Here is a 19,071-nt window from a genome sequence, read left to right as displayed (position 1 = left end):
GTATAGTCTCGCGGCGCTGTGTATAGTCTCACGGCGCTGTGTATAGTCTCACGGTGCTGTGTATAGTATCACGGCGCTGTGTATAGTCACGTGGTGCTGTGTATAGTCCTCACGGCGCTGTGGATAGTCACGTGGTGCTGTGTATAGTCTCGCGGCGCTGTGTATAGTCTCACGGCGCTGTGTATAGTCTCACGGTGCTGTGCAGTCACGTAGTGTTGAGTTGGGAGGTGTCACGTGGTGCTGTGTATAGTCACGTGGCGCTGATTAGGGAGGTGTCACGTGCTGTGCAGTCACGTGGCGTTGGGAGGTGTCACATGGTGCTGTGCACAGTCACGTGGCGCTGGAATGAGTCACGTGGTACACACCGCAGGTCTCTCCGCAGAATGTCCGTCACAAATGCCTCGTACCGCAGAACCTTCGCCATGTCTGCAGCTCCCGGAAGCGCCCGCGGGATACGAAGCATTCTGGGTAATAAAACGTCACAAGTCACATCTCGGGCAGGTGATAATACCGGCGGCCATCTTGACTGCGGGCGGATGCAAAGCGTCACCCGGAAGCTTTAGCCGCGGCGGTTCCATTTCCGGGTGCTGCGCTTTTTCCGGCGTGACGTCACGGAGAGATGGGGAGCCTCGAGCTGCTGCTGGACGCCAGTATCAGGCTGTGGGTAGTGCTGCCCATCGTGTTCATCACCTTCCTGAGCGGCCTCCTGCGCCACCACGTGACCCGCCTGCTGCAGGGCGACAAGAAGGTGGAGCTAGAGCCCCTGAGTGACAGGTGTGACCTCTGACCATTCTCCCCCCCATCCATTCTCTCCCCCCCCATCCATTCTCTCCCCCCCCATCCATTCTCTCCCCCCCCCCATCCATTCTCTCCCCCCCCATCCATTCTCTCCCCCCCCCATCCATTCTCTCCCCCCCCATCCATTCTCTCCCCCCCATCCATTCTCTCCCCCCCCCCATCCATTCTCTCTCCCCCCCATCTATTCTCTCCCCCCCCCATCCATTCTCTCCCCCCCCATCCATTCTCTCCCCCCCCATCCATTCTCTCCCCCCCCCATCCATTCTCTCCCCCCCCCCATCCATTCTCTCCCCCCCCCATCCATTCTCTCCCCCCCCCCATCCATTCTCTCCCTCCCATCCATTCTCTCCCCCCCACCATCCATTATCTCCCCCCCATCCATTCTCTCCCCCCCATCCATTCTCTCCCCCCCATCCATTCTCTCCCCCCCCCATCCATTCTCTCCCCCCCCCATCCATTCTCTCCCCCCCCCATCCATTCTCTCCCCCCCATCCATTCTCTCCCCCCCCATCCATTCTCTCCCCCCCCCATCCATTCTCTCCCCCCCCCATCCATTCTCTCCCCCCCCCCATCCATTCTCTCCCCCCCCCATCCATTCTCTCCCCCCCCCCATCCATTCTCTCCCCCCCCCCCATCCATTCTCTCCCCCCCCCATCCATTCTCTCCCCCCCCCCATCCATTCTCTCCCCCCCCCCATCCATTCTCTCCCCCCCCCATCCATTCTCTCCCCCCCATCCATTCTCTCCCCCCCATCCATTCTCTCCCCCCCATCCATTCTCTCCCCCCCCCTCCATTCTCTCCCCCCCCCTCCATTCTCTCCCCCCCCCTCCATTCTCTCCCCCCCCCTCCATTCTCTCCCCCCCCTCCATTCTCTCCCCCCCCCTCCATTCTCTCCCCCCCATCCATTCTCTCCCCCCCATCCATTCTCTCCCCCCCATCCATTCTCTCCCCCCCATCCATTCTCTCCCCCCCATCCATTCTCTCCCCCCCATCCATTCTCTCCCCCCATCCATTCTCTCCCCCCCATCCATTCTCTCCCCCCCATCCATTCTCTCCCCCCCATCCATTCTCTCCCCCCCATCCATTCTCTCCCCCCCATCCATTCTCTCCCCCCATCCATTCTCTCCCCCCCATCCATTCTCTCCCCCCCATCCATTCTCTCCCCCCCCATCCATTCTCTCCCCCCCCATCCATTCTCTCCCCCCCCATCCATTCTCTCCCCCCCCATCCATTCTCTCCCCCCCCATCCATTCTCTCCCCCCCCATCCATTCTCTCCCCCCCCATCCATTCTCTCCCCCCCCATCCATTCTCCCCCCCCATCCATTCTCTCCCCCCCCATCCATTCTCTCCCCCCCCATCCATTCTCTCCCCCCCCATCCATTCTCTCCCCCCCCCATCCATTCTCTCCCCCCCATCCATTCTCTCCCCCCCATCCATTCTCTCCCCCCCATCCATTCTCTCCCCCCCCATCCATTCTCTCCCCCCCCATCCATTCTCTCCCCCCCCATCCATTCTCTCCCCCCCCATCCATTCTCTCCCCCCCCATCCATTCTCTCCCCCCCCATCCATTCTCTCCCCCCCCATCCATTCTCTCCCCCCCCGTCCATTCTCTCCCCCCCCCGTCCATTCTCTCCCCCCCCCGTCCATTCTCTCCCCCCCCCGTCCATTCTCTCCCCCCCCGTCCATTCTCTCCCCCCCCGTCCATTCTCTCCCCCCCCGTCCATTCTCTCCCCCCCCGTCCATTCTCTCCCCCCCCGTCCATTCTCTCCCCCCCGTCCATTCTCTCCCCCCCCGTCCATTCTCTCTCCCCCCCCGTCCATTCTCTCCCCCCCCGTCCATTCTCTCCCCCCCATCCATTCTCTCCCCCCCCATCCATTCTCTCCCCCCCCCATCCATTCTCTCCCCCCCCCATCCATTCTCTCCCCCCCCCATCCATTCTCTCCCCCCCATCCATTCTCTCCCCCCCATCCATTCTCTCCCCCCCATCCATTCTCTCCCCCCCATCCATTCTCTCCCCCCCATCCATTCTCTCCCCCCCATCCATTCTCTCCCCCCCATCCATTCTCTCCCCCCCATCCATTCTCTCCCCCCCATCCATTCTCTCCCCCCCCATCCATTCTCTCCCCCCCATCCATTCTCTCCCCCCCATCCATTCTCTCCCCCCCCATCCATTCTCTCCCCCCCATCCATTCTCTCCCCCCCATCCATTCTCTCCCCCCCATCCATTCTCTCCCCCCCCATCCATTCTCTCCCCCCCCATCCATTCTCTCCCCCCCCATCCATTCTCTCCCCCCCCCCCCCCGTCCATTCTCTCCCCCCCCCCCCGTCCATTCTCTCCCCCCCCCCCCCCGTCCATTCTCTCCCCCCCCCCCCCCCGTCCATTCTCTCCCCCCCCCCCGTCCATTCTCTCCCCCCCCCCCCGTCCATTCTCTCCCCCCCCCCCCGTCCATTCTCTCCCCCCCCCCCCGTCCATTCTCTCCCCCCCCCCCCGTCCATTCTCTCCCCCCCCCCCCGTCCATTCTCTCCCCCCCCCCCCCCCGTCCATTCTCTCCCCCCCCCCCCCGTCCATTCTCTCCCCCCCCCCCGTCCATTCTCTCCCCCCCCCCCCGTCCATTCTCTCCCCCCCCCCCCGTCCATTCTCTCCCCCCCCCCGTCCATTCTCTCCCCCCCCCCCGTCCATTCTCTCCCCCCCCCCCGTCCATTCTCTCCCCCCCCCCCGTCCATTCTCTCCCCCCCCCCCGTCCATTCTCTCCCCCCCCCCCGTCCATTCTCTCCCCCCCCCCCGTCCATTCTCTCCCCCCCCCCCGTCCATTCTCTCCTCCCCCCCGTCCATTCTCTCCTCCCCCCCCGTCCATTCTCTCCTCCCCCCCCGTCCATTCTCTCCTCCCCCCCCCGTCCATTCTCTCCTCCCCCCCCGTCCATTCTCTCCTCCCCCCCCGTCCATTCTCTCCTCCCCCCCCGTCCATTCTCTCCTCCCCCCCGTCCATTCTCTCCTCCCCCCCCGTCCATTCTCTCCTCCCCCCCCCGTCCATTCTCTCCTCCCCCCCCCGTCCATTCTCTCCTCCCCCCCCCGTCCATTCTCTCCTCCCCCCCCCGTCCATTCTCTCCTCCCCCCCCCCGTCCATTCTCTCCTCCCCCCCCCGTCCATTCTCTCCTCCCCCCCCGTCCATTCTCTCCTCCCCCCCCCCCGTCCATTCTCTCCTCCCCCCCCCGTCCATTCTCTCCTCCCCCCCCCCGTCCATTCTCTCCTCCCCCCCCCCCGTCCATTCTCTCCTCCCCCCCCCCCGTCCATTCTCTCCTCCCCCCCCCCCGTCCATTCTCTCCTCCCCCCCCCCGTCCATTCTCTCCTCCCCCCCCCGTCCATTCTCTCCTCCCCCCCCCGTCCATTCTCTCCTCCCCCCCCCCCCCCGTCCATTCTCTCCTCCCCCCCCGTCCATTCTCTCCTCCCCCCCCGATCCATTCTCTCCCCTCCCCCCGATCCATTCTCTCCTCCCCCCCCGATCCATTCTCTCCTCCCCCCCCGATCCATTCTCTCCTCCCCCCCCGATCCATTCTCTCCTCCCCCCCCCGATCCATTCTCTCCTCCCCCCCCCCGATCCATTCTCTCCTCCCCTTCCCCCCCCCCCCCCCCACACGATTCTTTCTCTGATCTGAGCTGTTTCTCTGTCCCTCTCAGTCAGGTTCTTCTGCGGAGCCGAGTCCTGAGGGAGAATGGAAAGTACATCCCGCGACAGGCGAGTGAGCTCTGCGTGTGTGCGTGTGTCCCGCGACAGGCGAGTGAGCTCTGCGTGTGTGCGTGTGTCCCGCGACAGGCGAGTGAGCTCTGCGTGTGTGCGTGTGTCCCGCGACAGGCGAGTGAGCTCTGCGTGTGTGCGTGTGTCCCGCGACAGGCGAGTGAGCTCTGCATGTGTGCGTGTGTCCCGCGACAGGCGAGTGAGCTCTGCGTGTGTGCGTGTGTCCCGCGACAGGCGAGTGAGCTCTGCGTGTGTGCGTGTGTCCCGCGACAGGCGAGTGAGCTCTGCGTGTGTGTACGTGTGTCCCGCGACATACGAGTGAGCTCTGCGTGTGTGCACGTGTGTCCCGCGACATACGAGTGAGCTCTGCGTGTGCACGTGTGTCCCGCGACATACGAGTGAGCTCTGCGTGTGTGCGCGTGTCCCGCGACAGGCGAGTGAGCTCTGCGTGTGTGCACGTGTGTCCCGCGACATACGAGTGAGCTCTGCGTGTGTGCGTGTGTCCCGCGACAGGCGAGTGAGCTCTGCGTGTGTGCGCGTGTCCCGCAACAGGCGAGTGAGCTCTACGTGTGCGCGTGTCCCGCGACATACGAGTGAGCTCTGCGTGTGTGCACGTGTGTCCCGCGACATACGAGTGAGCTCTGCGTGTGCACGTGTGTCCCGCAACATACGAGTGAGCTCTGCGTGTGTACGTGTGTCCCGTGACAGGCGAGTGAGCTCTGCGTGTGTGCGCGTGTCCCGCGACAGACGAGTGAGCTCTGCGTGTGTGCGCGTGTCCCGCGACAGGCGAGTGAGCTCTGCATGTGTACGTGTGTCCCGCAACAGGCGAGTGAGCTCTGCGTGTGCACGTGTGTCCCGCGACATACGAGTGAGCTCTGCGTGTGTACGTGTGTCCCGCGACAGGCGAGTGAGCTCTGCGTGTGTGCGTGTGTCCCGCGACAGGCGAGTGAGCTCTGCATGTGTACGTGTGTCCCGTGACAGGCGAGTGAGCTCTGCGTGTGTGTACGTGTGTCCCGCGACATACGAGTGAGCTCTGCGTGTGTGCACGTGTGTCCCGCGACATACGAGTGAGCTCTGCGTGTGCACGTGTGTCCCGCGACATACGAGTGAGCTCTGCGTGTGTGCGCGTGTCCCGCGACAGGCGAGTGAGCTCTGCGTGTGTGCACGTGTGTCCCGCGACATACGAGTGAGCTCTGCGTGTGTGCGTGTGTCCCGCGACAGGCGAGTGAGCTCTGCGTGTGTGCGCGTGTCCCGCGACAGGCGAGTGAGCTCTGCGTGTGTGCGCGTGTCCCGCGACATACGAGTGAGCTCTGCGTGTGTGCACGTGTGTCCCGCGACATACGAGTGAGCTCTGCGTGTGCACGTGTGTCCCGCGACATACGAGTGAGCTCTGCGTGTGTACGTGTGTCCCGTGACAGGCGAGTGAGCTCTGCGTTTGTGCGCGTGTCCCGCGACAGGCGAGTGAGCTCTGCATGTGTACGTGTGTCCCGCGACAGGCGAGTGAGCTCTGCGTGTGCACGTGTGTCCCGCGACAGGCGAGTGAGCTCTGCGTGTGCACGTGTGTCCCGCGACATACGAGTGAGCTCTGCGTGTGTACGTGTGTCCCGCGACAGGTGAGTGAGCTCTGCGTGTGTGCGCGTGTCCCGCGACAGGCGAGTGAGCTCTGCGTGTGTGTCCCGCGACAGACGAGTGAGCTCTGCGTGTGTGCGTGTGTCCCGCGACAGACGAGTGAGCTCTGCGTGTGTGCGTGTGTCCCGCGACATACGAGTGAGCTCTGCGTGTTCACGTGTGTCCCGCGACATACGAGTGAGCTCTGCGTGTGCACGTGTGTCCCGCGACATACGAGTGAGCTCTGCGTGTGTGCGCGTGTCCCGCGACAGGCGAGTGAGCTCTGCGTGTGTGCACGTGTGTCCCGCGACATACGAGTGAGCTCTGCGTGTGTGCGTGTGTCCCGCGACATACGAGTGAGCTCTGCGTGTGTGCGTGTGTCCCGCGACAGGCGAGTGAGCTCTGCGTGTGTGCGCGTGTCCCGCGACATACGAGTGAGCTCTGCGTGTGTGCACGTGTGTCCCGCGACATACGAGTGAGCTCTGCGTGTGCACGTGTGTCCCGCGACATACGAGTGAGCTCTGCGTGTGTACGTGTGTCCCGTGACAGGCGAGTGAGCTCTGCGTGTGTACGTGTGTCCCGTGACAGGCGAGTGAGCTCTGCGTGTGTGCGCGTGTCCCGCGACATACGAGTGAGCTCTGCGTGTGTGCACGTGTGTCCCGCGACATACGAGTGAGCTCTGCGTGTGCACGTGTGTCCCGCGACATACGAGTGAGCTCTGCGTGTGTACGTGTGTCCCGCGACATACGAGTGAGCTCTGCGTGTGTACGTGTGTCCCGCGACAGGCGAGTGAGCTCTGCGTGTGTGCGCGTGTCCCGCGACAGGCGAGTGAGCTCTGCGTGTGTGCACGTGTGTCCCGCGACAGGCGAGTGAGCTCTGCATGTGTACGTGTGTCCCGCGACATACGAGTGAGCTCTGCGTGTGTGCACGTGTGTCCCGCGACATACGAGTGAGCTCTGCGTGTGCACGTGTGTCCCGCGACATACGAGTGAGCTCTGCGTGTGTGCGCGTGTCCCGCGACAGGCGAGTGAGCTCTGCGTGTGTGCACGTGTGTCCCGCGACATACGAGTGAGCTCTGCGTGTGTGCGTGTGTCCCGCGACAGGCGAGTGAGCTCTGCATGTGTGCGCGTGTCCCGCGACAGACGAGTGAGCTCTGCGTGTGTGCGTGTGTCCCGCGACATACGAGTGAGCTCTGCATGTGTGCGTGTGTCCCGCGACAGGCGAGTGAGCTCTGCGTGTGTGCGTGTGTCCCGCGACATACGAGTGAGCTCTGCATGTGTGCGCGTGTCCCGCGACAGGCGAGTGAGCTCTGCGTGTGTGCGCGTGTCCCGCGACAGGCGAGTGAGCTCTGCGTGTGTGCGCGTGTCCCGCGACATACGAGTGAGCTCTGCGTGTGTGCGTGTGTCCCGCGACAGGCGAGTGAGCTCTGCGTGTGCGCGCGTGTCCCGTGACAGGCGAGTGAGCTCTGCGTGTGTGCGTGTGTCCCGCGACAGGCGAGTGAGCTCTGCGTGTGTGCGTGTGTCCCGCGACAGGCGAGTGAGCTCTGCGTGTGTGCGCGTGTCCCGCGACAGACGAGTGAGCTCTGCGTGTGTGCGTGTGTCCCGCGACAGACGAGTGAGCTCTGCGTGTGTGCGTGTGTCCCGCGACAGGCGAGCGAGCTCTGCATGTGTGCGCGTGTCCCGCGACAGGCGAGTGAGCTCTGCATGTGCACGTGTCCCGCGACAGGCGAGTGAGCTCTGCATGTGTGCGCGTGTCCCGCGACAGGCGAGTGAGCTCTGCGTGTGTGCGCGTGTCCCGCGACAGGCGAGTGAGCTCTGCGTGTGTGCGTGTGTGCGTGTGTCCCGCGACAGGCGAGTGAGCTCTGCATGTGTGCGTGTGTGCGTGTGTCCCGCGACAGGCGAGTGAGCTCTGCATGTGTGCGTGTGTCCCGCGACAGGCGAGTGAGCTCTGCGTGTGTGCGCGTGTCCCGCGACAGGCGAGTGAGCTCTGCGTGTGTGCGTGTGTCCCGCGACAGGCGAGTGAGCTCTGCGTGTGTGCACGTGTGTCCCGCGACATACGAGTGAGCTCTGCGTGTGCACGTGTGTCCCGCGACATACGAGTGAGCTCTGCGTGTGTACGTGTGTCCCGTGACAGGCGAGTGAGCTCTGCGTGTGTGCGCGTGTCCCGCGACAGGCGAGTGAGCTCTGCATGTGTACGTGTGTCCCGCGACAGGCGAGTGAGCTCTGCGTGTGCACGTGTGTCCCGCGACAGGCGAGTGAGCTCTGCGTGTGCACGTGTGTCCCGCGACATACGAGTGAGCTCTGCGTGTGTACGTGTGTCCCGCGACAGGTGAGTGAGCTCTGCGTGTGTGCGCGTGTCCCGCGACAGGCGAGTGAGCTCTGCGTGTGTGTCCCGCGACAGACGAGTGAGCTCTGCGTGTGTGCGTGTGTCCCGCGACAGACGAGTGAGCTCTGCGTGTGTGCGTGTGTCCCGCGACATACGAGTGAGCTCTGCGTGTGTGCACGTGTGTCCCGCGACATACGAGTGAGCTCTGCGTGTGCACGTGTGTCCCGCGACATACGAGTGAGCTCTGCGTGTGTGCGCGTGTCCCGCGACAGGCGAGTGAGCTCTGCGTGTGTGCACGTGTGTCCCGCGACATACGAGTGAGCTCTGCGTGTGTGCACGTGTGTCCCGCGACATACGAGTGAGCTCTGCGTGTGTGCACGTGTGTCCCGCGACATACGAGTGAGCTCTGCGTGTGCACGTGTGTCCCACGACATACGAGTGAGCTCTGCGTGTGTACGTGTGTCCCGTGACAGGCGAGTGAGCTCTGCGTGTGTACGTGTGTCCCGTGACAGGCGAGTGAGCTCTGCGTGTGTGCGCGTGTCCCGCGACATACGAGTGAGCTCTGCGTGTGTGCACGTGTGTCCCGCGACATACGAGTGAGCTCTGCGTGTGCACGTGTGTCCCGCGACATACGAGTGAGCTCTGCGTGTGTACGTGTGTCCCGCGACATACGAGTGAGCTCTGCGTGTGTACGTGTGTCCCGCGACAGGCGAGTGAGCTCTGCGTGTGTGCGCGTGTCCCGCGACAGGCGAGTGAGCTCTGCGTGTGTGCACGTGTGTCCCGCGACAGGCGAGTGAGCTCTGCATGTGTACGTGTGTCCCGCGACATACGAGTGAGCTCTGCGTGTGTGCACGTGTGTCCCGCGACATACGAGTGAGCTCTGCGTGTGCACGTGTGTCCCGCGACATACGAGTGAGCTCTGCGTGTGTGCGCGTGTCCCGCGACAGGCGAGTGAGCTCTGCGTGTGTGCACGTGTGTCCCGCGACATACGAGTGAGCTCTGCGTGTGTGCGTGTGTCCCGCGACAGGCGAGTGAGCTCTGCATGTGTGCGCGTGTCCCGCGACAGACGAGTGAGCTCTGCGTGTGTGCGTGTGTCCCGCGACATACGAGTGAGCTCTGCATGTGTGCGTGTGTCCCGCGACAGGCGAGTGAGCTCTGCGTGTGTGCGTGTGTCCCGCGACATACGAGTGAGCTCTGCATGTGTGCGCGTGTCCCGCGACAGGCGAGTGAGCTCTGCGTGTGTGCGCGTGTCCCGCGACAGGCGAGTGAGCTCTGCGTGTGTGCGCGTGTCCCGCGACATACGAGTGAGCTCTGCGTGTGTGCGTGTGTCCCGCGACAGGCGAGTGAGCTCTGCGTGTGCGCGCGTGTCCCGTGACAGGCGAGTGAGCTCTGCGTGTGTGCGTGTGTCCCGCGACAGGCGAGTGAGCTCTGCGTGTGTGCGCGTGTCCCGCGACAGACGAGTGAGCTCTGCGTGTGTGCGTGTGTCCCGCGACAGACGAGTGAGCTCTGCGTGTGTGCGTGTGTCCCGCGACAGGCGAGTGAGCTCTGTATGTGTACGTGTGTCCCGCGACAGGCGAGTGAGCTCTGCATGTGTGCGCGTGTCCCGCGACAGGCGAGTGAGCTCTGCATGTGTGCGTGTGTCCCGCGACAGGCGAGCGAGCTCTGCATGTGTGCGCGTGTCCCGCGACAGGCGAGTGAGCTCTGCATGTGCACGTGTCCCGCGACAGGCGAGTGAGCTCTGCATGTGTGCGCGTGTCCCGCGACAGGCGAGTGAGCTCTGCGTGTGTGCGCGTGTCCCGCGACAGGCGAGTGAGCTCTGCGTGTGTGCGTGTGTGCGTGTGTCCCGCGACAGGCGAGTGAGCTCTGCATGTGTGCGTGTGTGCGTGTGTCCCGCGACAGGCGAGTGAGCTCTGCATGTGTGCGTGTGTCCCGCGACAGGCGAGTGAGCTCTGCGTGTGTGCGCGTGTCCCGCGACAGGCGAGTGAGCTCTGCGTGTGTGCGTGTGTCCCGCGACAGGCGAGTGAGCTCTGCGTGTGTGCGTGTGTCCCGCGACAGGCGAGTGAGCTCTGCATGTGTGCGTGTCTCCCGCGCCAGGCGAGTGAGCTCTGCATGTGTGCGTGTGTGTCCCGCGCCAGGCGAGTGAGCTCTGCATGTGTGCGCGTGTGTCCCGCGCCAGGCGAGTGAGCTCTGCGTGTGCGCGTGTGTCCCGCGACAGGCGAGTGAGCTCTGCATGTGTGCGCGTGTGTCCCGCGACAGGCGAGTGAGCTCTGCATGTGTGTGCGTGTGTCCCGCGACAGGCGAGTGAGCTCTGCGTGTGTGCACGTGTCCCGCGACAGGCGAGTGAGCTCTGCGTGTGTGCGCGTGTCCCGCGACAGGCGAGTGAGCTCTGCATGTGTGCGTGTGTCCCGCGACAGGCGAGTGAGCTCTGCGTGTGTGCGCGTGTCCCGCGACAGGCGAGTGAGCTCTGCGTGTGTGCGTGTGTGTCCCGCGCCAGGCGAGTGAGCTCTGCGTGTGTGCGCGTGTGTCCCGCGCCAGGCGAGCGAGCTCAGCGTGTGTGCGCGTGTCCCGCGACAGGCGAGTGAGCTCTGCGTGTGTGCGTGTGTCCCGCGACAGGCGAGTGAGCTCTGCGTGTGTGCGTGTGTCCCGCGACAGGCGAGTGAGCTCTGCGTGTGTGCGTGTCTCCCGCGCCAGGCGAGTGAGCTCTGCATGTGTGCGTGTGTGTCCCGCGCCAGGCGAGTGAGCTCTGCATGTGTGCGCGTGTGTCCCGCGCCAGGCGAGTGAGCTCTGCGTGTGCGCGTGTGTCCCGCGACAGGCGAGTGAGCTCTGCATGTGTGCGCGTGTGTCCCGCGACAGGCGAGTGAGCTCTGCATGTGTGTGCGTGTGTCCCGCGACAGGCGAGTGAGCTCTGCGTGTGTGCACGTGTCCCGCGACAGGCGAGTGAGCTCTGCGTGTGTGCGCGTGTCCCGCGACAGGCGAGTGAGCTCTGCGTGTGTGCGTGTGTCCCGCGACAGGCGAGTGAGCTCTGCGTGTGTGCGCGTGTCCCGCGACAGGCGAGTGAGCTCTGCGTGTGTGCGTGTGTGTCCCGCGCCAGGCGAGTGAGCTCTGCGTGTGTGCGCGTGTGTCCCGCGCCAGGCGAGCGAGCTCAGCGTGTGTGCGCGTGTCCCGCGACAGGCGAGTGAGCTCTGCGCGTGTCCCGCGGCAGGCGAGTGAGCTCTGCATGTGTGCGTGTGTCCCGCGACAGGCGAGTGAGCTCTGCGTGTGTGCGTGTGTGTCCCGCGACAGGCGAGTGAGCTCTGCATGTGTGTGCGTGTGTCCCGCGACAGGCGAGTGAGCTCTGCGTGTGTGCGTGTGTGTCCCGCGACAGGCGAGCGAGCTCTGCGTGTGTGTGCGTGTGTCCCGCGACAGGCGAGTGAGCTCTGCATGTGTGCGTGTGTCCAGCGACAGGCGAGTGAGCTCTGCGTGTGCGCACGTGTCCCGCGACAGGCGAGTGAGCTCTGCGTGTGTGCGCGTGTCCCGCGACAGGCGAGTGAGCTCTGCATGTGTGCGTGTGTCCCGCGACAGGCGAGTGAGCTCTGCGTGTGTGCGCGTGTCCCGCGACAGGCGAGTGAGCTCTGCGTGTGTGCGTGTGTGTCCCGCGCCAGGCGAGTGAGCTCTGCGTGTGTGCGCGTGTGTCCCGCGCCAGGCGAGCGAGCTCAGCGTGTGTGCGCGTGTCCCGCGACAGGCGAGTGAGCTCTGCGCGTGTCCCGCGGCAGGCGAGTGAGCTCTGCATGTGTGCGTGTGTCCCGCGACAGGCGAGTGAGCTCTGCGTGTGTGCGTGTGTGTCCCGCGACAGGCGAGTGAGCTCTGCATGTGTGTGCGTGTGTCCCGCGACAGGCGAGTGAGCTCTGCGTGTGTGCGTGTGTGTCCCGCGACAGGCGAGCGAGCTCTGCGTGTGTGTGCGTGTGTCCCGCGACAGGCGAGTGAGCTCTGCATGTGTGCGTGTGTCCAGCGACAGGCGAGTGAGCTCTGCGTGTGCGCGTGTCCCGCGACAGGCGAGTGAGCTCTGCATGTGCACGTGTGTCCCGCGACAGGTGAGTGAGCTCTGCGTGTGTGCGTGTGTCCCGCGACAGGCGAGTGAGCTCTGCGTGTGTGCGTGTTGCGCGTGTCCCGCGACAGGCGAGTGAGCTCTGCATGTGCACGTGTGTCCCGCGACAGGCGAGTGAGCTCTGCGTGTGTGCGTGTGTCCCGCGACAGGCGAGTGAGCTCTGCGTGTGTGCGTGTGTCCCGCGACAGGCGAGTGAGCTCTGCATGTGCACGTGTGTCCCGCGACAGGCGAGTGAGCTCTGCGTGTGCGCGTGTGTCCCGCGACAGGTGAGTGAGCTCTGCGTGTGTGCGTGTTGCGCGTGTCCCGCGACAGGCGAGTGAGCTCTGCGTGTGTGCGCGTGTGTCCCGCGACAGGCGAGTGAGCTCTGCGTGTGTGCGTGTGTCCCGCGACAGGCGAGTGAGCTCTGCATGTGCACGTGTGTCCCGCGACAGGCGAGTGAGCTCTGCATGTGTGCGTGTTGCGCGTGTCCCGCGACAGGCGAGTGAGCTCTGCGTGTGTGCGTGTGTGTCCCGCGACAGGCGAGCGAGCTCTGCGTGTGTGTGCGTGTGTCCCGCGACAGGCGAGTGAGCTCTGCATGTGTGCGTGTGTCCAGCGACAGGCGAGTGAGCTCTGCGTGTGCGCGTGTCCCGCGACAGGCGAGTGAGCTCTGCGTGTGCGCGTGTCCCGCGACAGGCGAGTGAGCTCTGCATGTGCACGTGTGTCCCGCGACAGGTGAGTGAGCTCTGCGTGTGTGCGTGTTGCGCGTGTCCCGCGACAGGCGAGTGAGCTCTGCATGTGCACGTGTGTCCCGCGACAGGCGAGTGAGCTCTGCGTGTGTGCGTGTGTCCCGCGACAGGCGAGTGAGCTCTGCGTGTGTGCGTGTGTCCCGCGACAGGCGAGCGAGCTCAGCGTGTGTGCGCGTGTCCCGCGACAGGCGAGTGAGCTCTGCGCGTGTCCCGCGGCAGGCGAGTGAGCTCTGCATGTGTGCGTGTGTCCCGCGACAGGCGAGTGAGCTCTGCGTGTGTGCGTGTGTGTCCCGCGACAGGCGAGTGAGCTCTGCATGTGTGTGCGTGTGTCCCGCGACAGGCGAGTGAGCTCTGCGTGTGTGCGTGTGTGTCCCGCGACAGGCGAGCGAGCTCTGCGTGTGTGTGCGTGTGTCCCGCGACAGGCGAGTGAGCTCTGCATGTGTGCGTGTGTCCAGCGACAGGCGAGTGAGCTCTGCGTGTGCGCACGTGTCCCGCGACAGGCGAGTGAGCTCTGCGTGTGTGCGCGTGTCCCGCGACAGGCGAGTGAGCTCTGCATGTGTGCGTGTGTCCCGCGACAGGCGAGTGAGCTCTGCGTGTGTGCGCGTGTCCCGCGACAGGCGAGTGAGCTCTGCGTGTGTGCGTGTGTGTCCCGCGCCAGGCGAGTGAGCTCTGCGTGTGTGCGCGTGTGTCCCGCGCCAGGCGAGCGAGCTCAGCGTGTGTGCGCGTGTCCCGCGACAGGCGAGTGAGCTCTGCGCGTGTCCCGCGGCAGGCGAGTGAGCTCTGCATGTGTGCGTGTGTCCCGCGACAGGCGAGTGAGCTCTGCGTGTGTGCGTGTGTGTCCCGCGACAGGCGAGTGAGCTCTGCATGTGTGTGCGTGTGTCCCGCGACAGGCGAGTGAGCTCTGCGTGTGTGCGTGTGTGTCCCGCGACAGGCGAGCGAGCTCTGCGTGTGTGTGCGTGTGTCCCGCGACAGGCGAGTGAGCTCTGCATGTGTGCGTGTGTCCAGCGACAGGCGAGTGAGCTCTGCGTGTGCGCGTGTCCCGCGACAGGCGAGTGAGCTCTGCATGTGCACGTGTGTCCCGCGACAGGTGAGTGAGCTCTGCGTGTGTGCGTGTGTCCCGCGACAGGCGAGTGAGCTCTGCGTGTGTGCGTGTTGCGCGTGTCCCGCGACAGGCGAGTGAGCTCTGCATGTGCACGTGTGTCCCGCGACAGGCGAGTGAGCTCTGCGTGTGTGCGTGTGTCCCGCGACAGGCGAGTGAGCTCTGCGTGTGTGCGTGTGTCCCGCGACAGGCGAGTGAGCTCTGCATGTGCACGTGTGTCCCGCGACAGGCGAGTGAGCTCTGCGTGTGCGCGTGTGTCCCGCGACAGGTGAGTGAGCTCTGCGTGTGTGCGTGTTGCGCGTGTCCCGCGACAGGCGAGTGAGCTCTGCGTGTGTGCGCGTGTGTCCCGCGACAGGCGAGTGAGCTCTGCGTGTGTGCGTGTGTCCCGCGACAGGCGAGTGAGCTCTGCATGTGCACGTGTGTCCCGCGACAGGCGAGTGAGCTCTGCATGTGTGCGTGTTGCGCGTGTCCCGCGACAGGCGAGTGAGCTCTGCGTGTGTGCGTGTGTGTCCCGCGACAGGCGAGCGAGCTCTGCGTGTGTGTGCGTGTGTCCCGCGACAGGCGAGTGAGCTCTGCATGTGTGCGTGTGTCCAGCGACAGGCGAGTGAGCTCTGCGTGTGCGCGTGTCCCGCGACAGGCGAGTGAGCTCTGCGTGTGCGCGTGTCCCGCGACAGGCGAGTGAGCTCTGCATGTGCACGTGTGTCCCGCGACAGGTGAGTGAGCTCTGCGTGTGTGCGTGTTGCGCGTGTCCCGCGACAGGCGAGTGAGCTCTGCATGTGCACGTGTGTCCCGCGACAGGCGAGTGAGCTCTGCGTGTGTGCGTGTGTCCCGCGACAGGCGAGTGAGCTCTGCGTGTGTGCGTGTGTCCCGCGACAGGCGAGTGAGCTCTGCATGTGCACGTGTGTCCCGCGACAGGCGAGTGAGCTCTGCGTGTGTGCGTGTGTCCCGCGACAGGCGAGTGAGCTCTGCGTGTGTGCGTGTGTCCCGCGACAGGCGAGTGAGCTCTGCATGTGCACGTGTGTCCCGCGACAGGCGAGTGAGCTCTGCGTGTGTGCGTGTGTCCCGCGACAGGCGAGTGAGCTCTGCGTGTGCGCGTGTGTCCCGCGACAGGTGAGTGAGCTCTGCGTGTGTGCGTGTTGCGCGTGTCCCGCGACAGGCGAGTGAGCTCTGCGTGTGTGCGCGTGTGTCCCGCGACAGGCGAGTGAGCTCTGCTTCTGTGCGCGTGTCCCGCGACAGGCGAGTGAGCTCTGCGTGTGTGCGTGTGTCCCGCGACAGGCGAGTGAGCTCTGCATGTGCACGTGTGTCCCGCGACAGGCGAGTGAGCTCTGCGTGTGTGCGTGTTGCGCGTGTCCCGCGACAGGCGAGTGAGCTCTGCGTGTGTGCGCGTGTGTCCCGCGACAGGCGAGTGAGCTCTGCGTGTGTGCGTGTGTCCAGCGACAGGCGAGTGAGCTCCGCATGTGTGTGCGTGTGTCCCGCGACAGGCGAGTGAGCTCTGCGTGTGTGCGTGTGTCCCGCGACAGGTGAGCGAGGTGTGTGTGTGTCCCGGTAGGTGAGCTCTGCCGCTGTGTGTATGTGTCGCGACAGGTGAGCGAGGTGTGCGTGTGTGCGTGTGTGCGTGTGTGTGTGTGTCTCGGCAGGTGAGCTCTGCCGCTGTGTGTGTGTGTCTCGGCAGGTGAGCTCTGCCGCTGTGTGTGTGTGTCTCGGCAGGTGAGCTCTGCCGCTGTGTGTGTGTGTCGCGACAGGTGAGCGAGGTGTGTGTGTGTGTGTGTGTGTGTGTCTCGGCAGGTGAGCTCTGCCGCTGTGTGCGAGTTTGACCTCGGTCGATATGATGCCCCCACAGTCTTTCATCATGAGGAAGTTTTATTTTAATGACGTGGAGAATGGATTCTTCAAGAAAACCAAGAGGAAAGTGATCCAGCGAAACCCAATGACAGGTAATAGCCCACCCAACATACTCCTATTCCCTCTGTCGGGCTCGGCCTTCTTCCTCGCTCACCTCCTCTCCCCCCACAGACCCCACCATGGTCACTGAGATGATGAAGGGGAATCTCACCAACGTCCTCCCCATGATCCTCATCGGAGGTTGGATCAACTGGGCCTTCTCTGGCTTCCTCACGAGTAGGTGTAATCTCTAGAACATAACGCCAGGGGTGGATGGGTCTGGTAGGTGGGGGAGGAAGAGCCTGTGAGGATTAAGTATGTGGTGGGGGGCTGTATTTCAGTAGTCAGGCATGGGCTTCTTTAGGGGGTCAGCACTTCTCATCAGACCTGCGTCTCTTTCAGCGAAAGTACCGTTCCCACTGACCCTGCGGTTTAAACCCATGTTACAGCGTGGGATTGAGCTGGTGTCACTCGATGCCTCCTGGTAAGAAGCGTTGCTTTCTTTTTGTGTGAGATTCCCCTCCTTATTTCCCTTGACCCCTGACCTATGCTCTGCTTGTAGGGTGAGCTCGGCGTCCTGGTATTTCCTCAATGTGTTTGGTCTGCGCAGCATGTACACGCTGCTCCTGGGACAGGACAATGGTGAGCGGGGAGGGAGGAGAGAGAAGAGAGAGAGAGGGGGGGTGTCTCAGTGTCTCAGTCTGATGCTGCTGTCATTACTCACTGTCTCACAGCTGCCGATCAGAGCCGTATTATGCAGGATCAGATGACAGGGGGTGCTGTACCTGTACCCCCTGACACTAACAAAGCTTTTAAGGTGAGATTCTCCCAAAGCTCTCTGGTTTATTGTCTCGTGTCATTCTCCAATCTGTGTCACCGTGTCCTCCTCCTCTCTGTGTCACCGTGTCCTCCTCCTCTCTGTGTCACCGTGTCCTCCTCCTCTCTGTGTCACCGTGTCCTCCTCCTCTCTGTGTCACCGTGTCCTCCTCCTCTCTGTGTCACCGTGTCCTCCTCCTCTCTGTGTCACCGTGTCCTCCTCCTCTCTGTGTCACCGTGTCCTCCTCCTCTCTGTGTCACCGTGTCCTCCTCCTCTCTGTGTCACCGTGTCCTCCTCCTCTCTGTGTCACCGTGTCCTCCTCCTCTCTGTGTCACCGTGTCCTCCTCCTCTCTGTGTCACCGTGTCCTCCTCCTCTCTGTGTCACCGTGTCCTCCTCCTCTCTGTGTCACCGTGTCCTCCTCCTCTCTGTGTCACCGTGTCCTCCTCCTCTCTGTGTCACCGTGTCCTCCTCCTCTCTGTGTCACCGTGTCCTCCTCCTCTCTGTGTCACCGTGTCCTCCTCCTCTCTGTGTCACCGTGTCCTCCTCCTCTCTGTGTCACCGTGTCCTCCTCCTCTCTGTGTCACCGTGTCCTCCTCCTCTCTGTGTCACCGTGTCCTCCTCCTCTCTGTGTCACCGTGTCCTCCTCCTCTCTGTGTCACCGTGTCCTCCTCCTCTCTGTGTCACCGTGTCCTCCTCCTCTCTGTGTCACCGTGTCCTCCTCCTCTCTGTGTCACCGTGTCCTCCTCCTCTGACTCGTGTCCTCCTTAGGCTGAGTGGGAAGCCATGGAGATCACGGAACATCAGTGGGCTCTGGAAAACGTGGAGGAAGATCTCATCTCTCAGGACCTAAACCTTGATGGCCCTCACTGATCAAGAACACTGCCCCCCTCTCCCCCCCCCTCCCACCCCCCCCCCCCCCCTGTATAAAGCTTTCCTCACTACGGGAAGAAGGGTTTTTTAATGGATTCATATCTTGTGCCTTAACCAGTTGTACAGTTGATGTTTTTCCCCCAGACAATAAAGTAATATTTCAGAGGGTTTTGCAAACGGCTGTTGGAAGATTTAGCGATCATGTTTTGCTAAGCATTTTCTCTGTTGGAAGATGTAGCGATCATGTTTTGCTAAGCATTTTCTCTGTTGGAAGATGTAGCGATCATGTTTTGCTAAGCATTTCCTCTGTTGGAAGATGTAGCGATCATGTTTTGCTAAGCATTTCCTCTGTTGGAAGATGTAGCGATCATGTTTTGCTAAGCATTTCCTCTGTTGGAAGATGTAGCGATCATGTTTTGCTAAGCATTTCCTCTGTTTGAAGATGTAGCGATCATGTTTTGCTAAGCATTTCCTCTGTTTGAAGATGTAGCGATCATGTTTTGCTAAGCATTTTCTCTGTTGGAAGATGTAGCGATCATGTTTTGCTAAGCATTTTCTCTGTTGTATTCAGCGGACGGAGCGCAGAGACCAGGTAGGTTCTTTACCCGAGGTCGGCGTGCACCATACATGTCAGGTATTTTAGTGTCTGTATTACTAGAAGATAAGCGCGCAAAACGCTCTATGGCACAAGAAGATTTATTCAGTATAAATAGAAAGGGTTAAAAAATGCCAACTCGCGATCGTCTGTATTTTAAAAAGGCATGGAGAAGGTTAGGGTCCTTTCAGCCTGGTCCAAAGGAGAAGCAAGAGGGACAATCGCCGCTACCACGGAAGGCAGCGCTTGGCGTCCAGCATCCTCAGTACAGGCCTGGGAGTCGCACGGCGCTGATAACGTCTTCCCCGCTCACCCTGCGCGTTCCATGAGCGCGCCGCCCAATTGTTCAGGGGTTAGGTTCTGGTGGGTGTTGTGTCACACACATTTAAGCTGCCCATTCTGTCATGGCAACCACGCATGTCTCTTTATAGAGACCTCTATTCACTTATTTCCTGTTAGGTCAGTGACCCCCAGGCTCTGATGTACAAATCAGTACTAAAAAATATAGGGTTTGCAAATTCCCATTATACATC

General features: G+C 63.0%; 1 protein-coding gene across 1 annotated transcript; it reads left to right on the top strand.

The window, feature by feature from the left end:
• Positions 1-572: 572 nt before the first annotated feature.
• Positions 573-18,110, top strand: LOC142478287 (ER membrane protein complex subunit 3-like). Its single transcript, XM_075582437.1, has 9 exons — positions 573-774; positions 4,476-4,533; positions 16,215-16,308; positions 16,388-16,492; positions 16,658-16,739; positions 16,818-16,897; positions 16,990-17,072; positions 17,842-17,961; positions 17,992-18,110. The coding sequence occupies exons 1-8, from the start codon at positions 620-622 to the stop codon at positions 17,941-17,943; spliced, it is 759 nt and encodes a 252-aa protein (XP_075438552.1). The 5' UTR covers positions 573-619; the 3' UTR covers positions 17,944-17,961; positions 17,992-18,110.
• Positions 18,111-19,071: the final 961 nt, after the last annotated feature.

This window comes from Ascaphus truei, unplaced genomic scaffold (genome assembly GCF_040206685.1).
Source record: "Ascaphus truei isolate aAscTru1 unplaced genomic scaffold, aAscTru1.hap1 HAP1_SCAFFOLD_236, whole genome shotgun sequence".
Lineage (NCBI taxonomy): Eukaryota > Metazoa > Chordata > Amphibia > Anura > Ascaphidae > Ascaphus > Ascaphus truei.
Note: the sequence above shows the minus strand (reverse complement) of the source record. Positions and strands in the feature narration are given on the sequence as shown.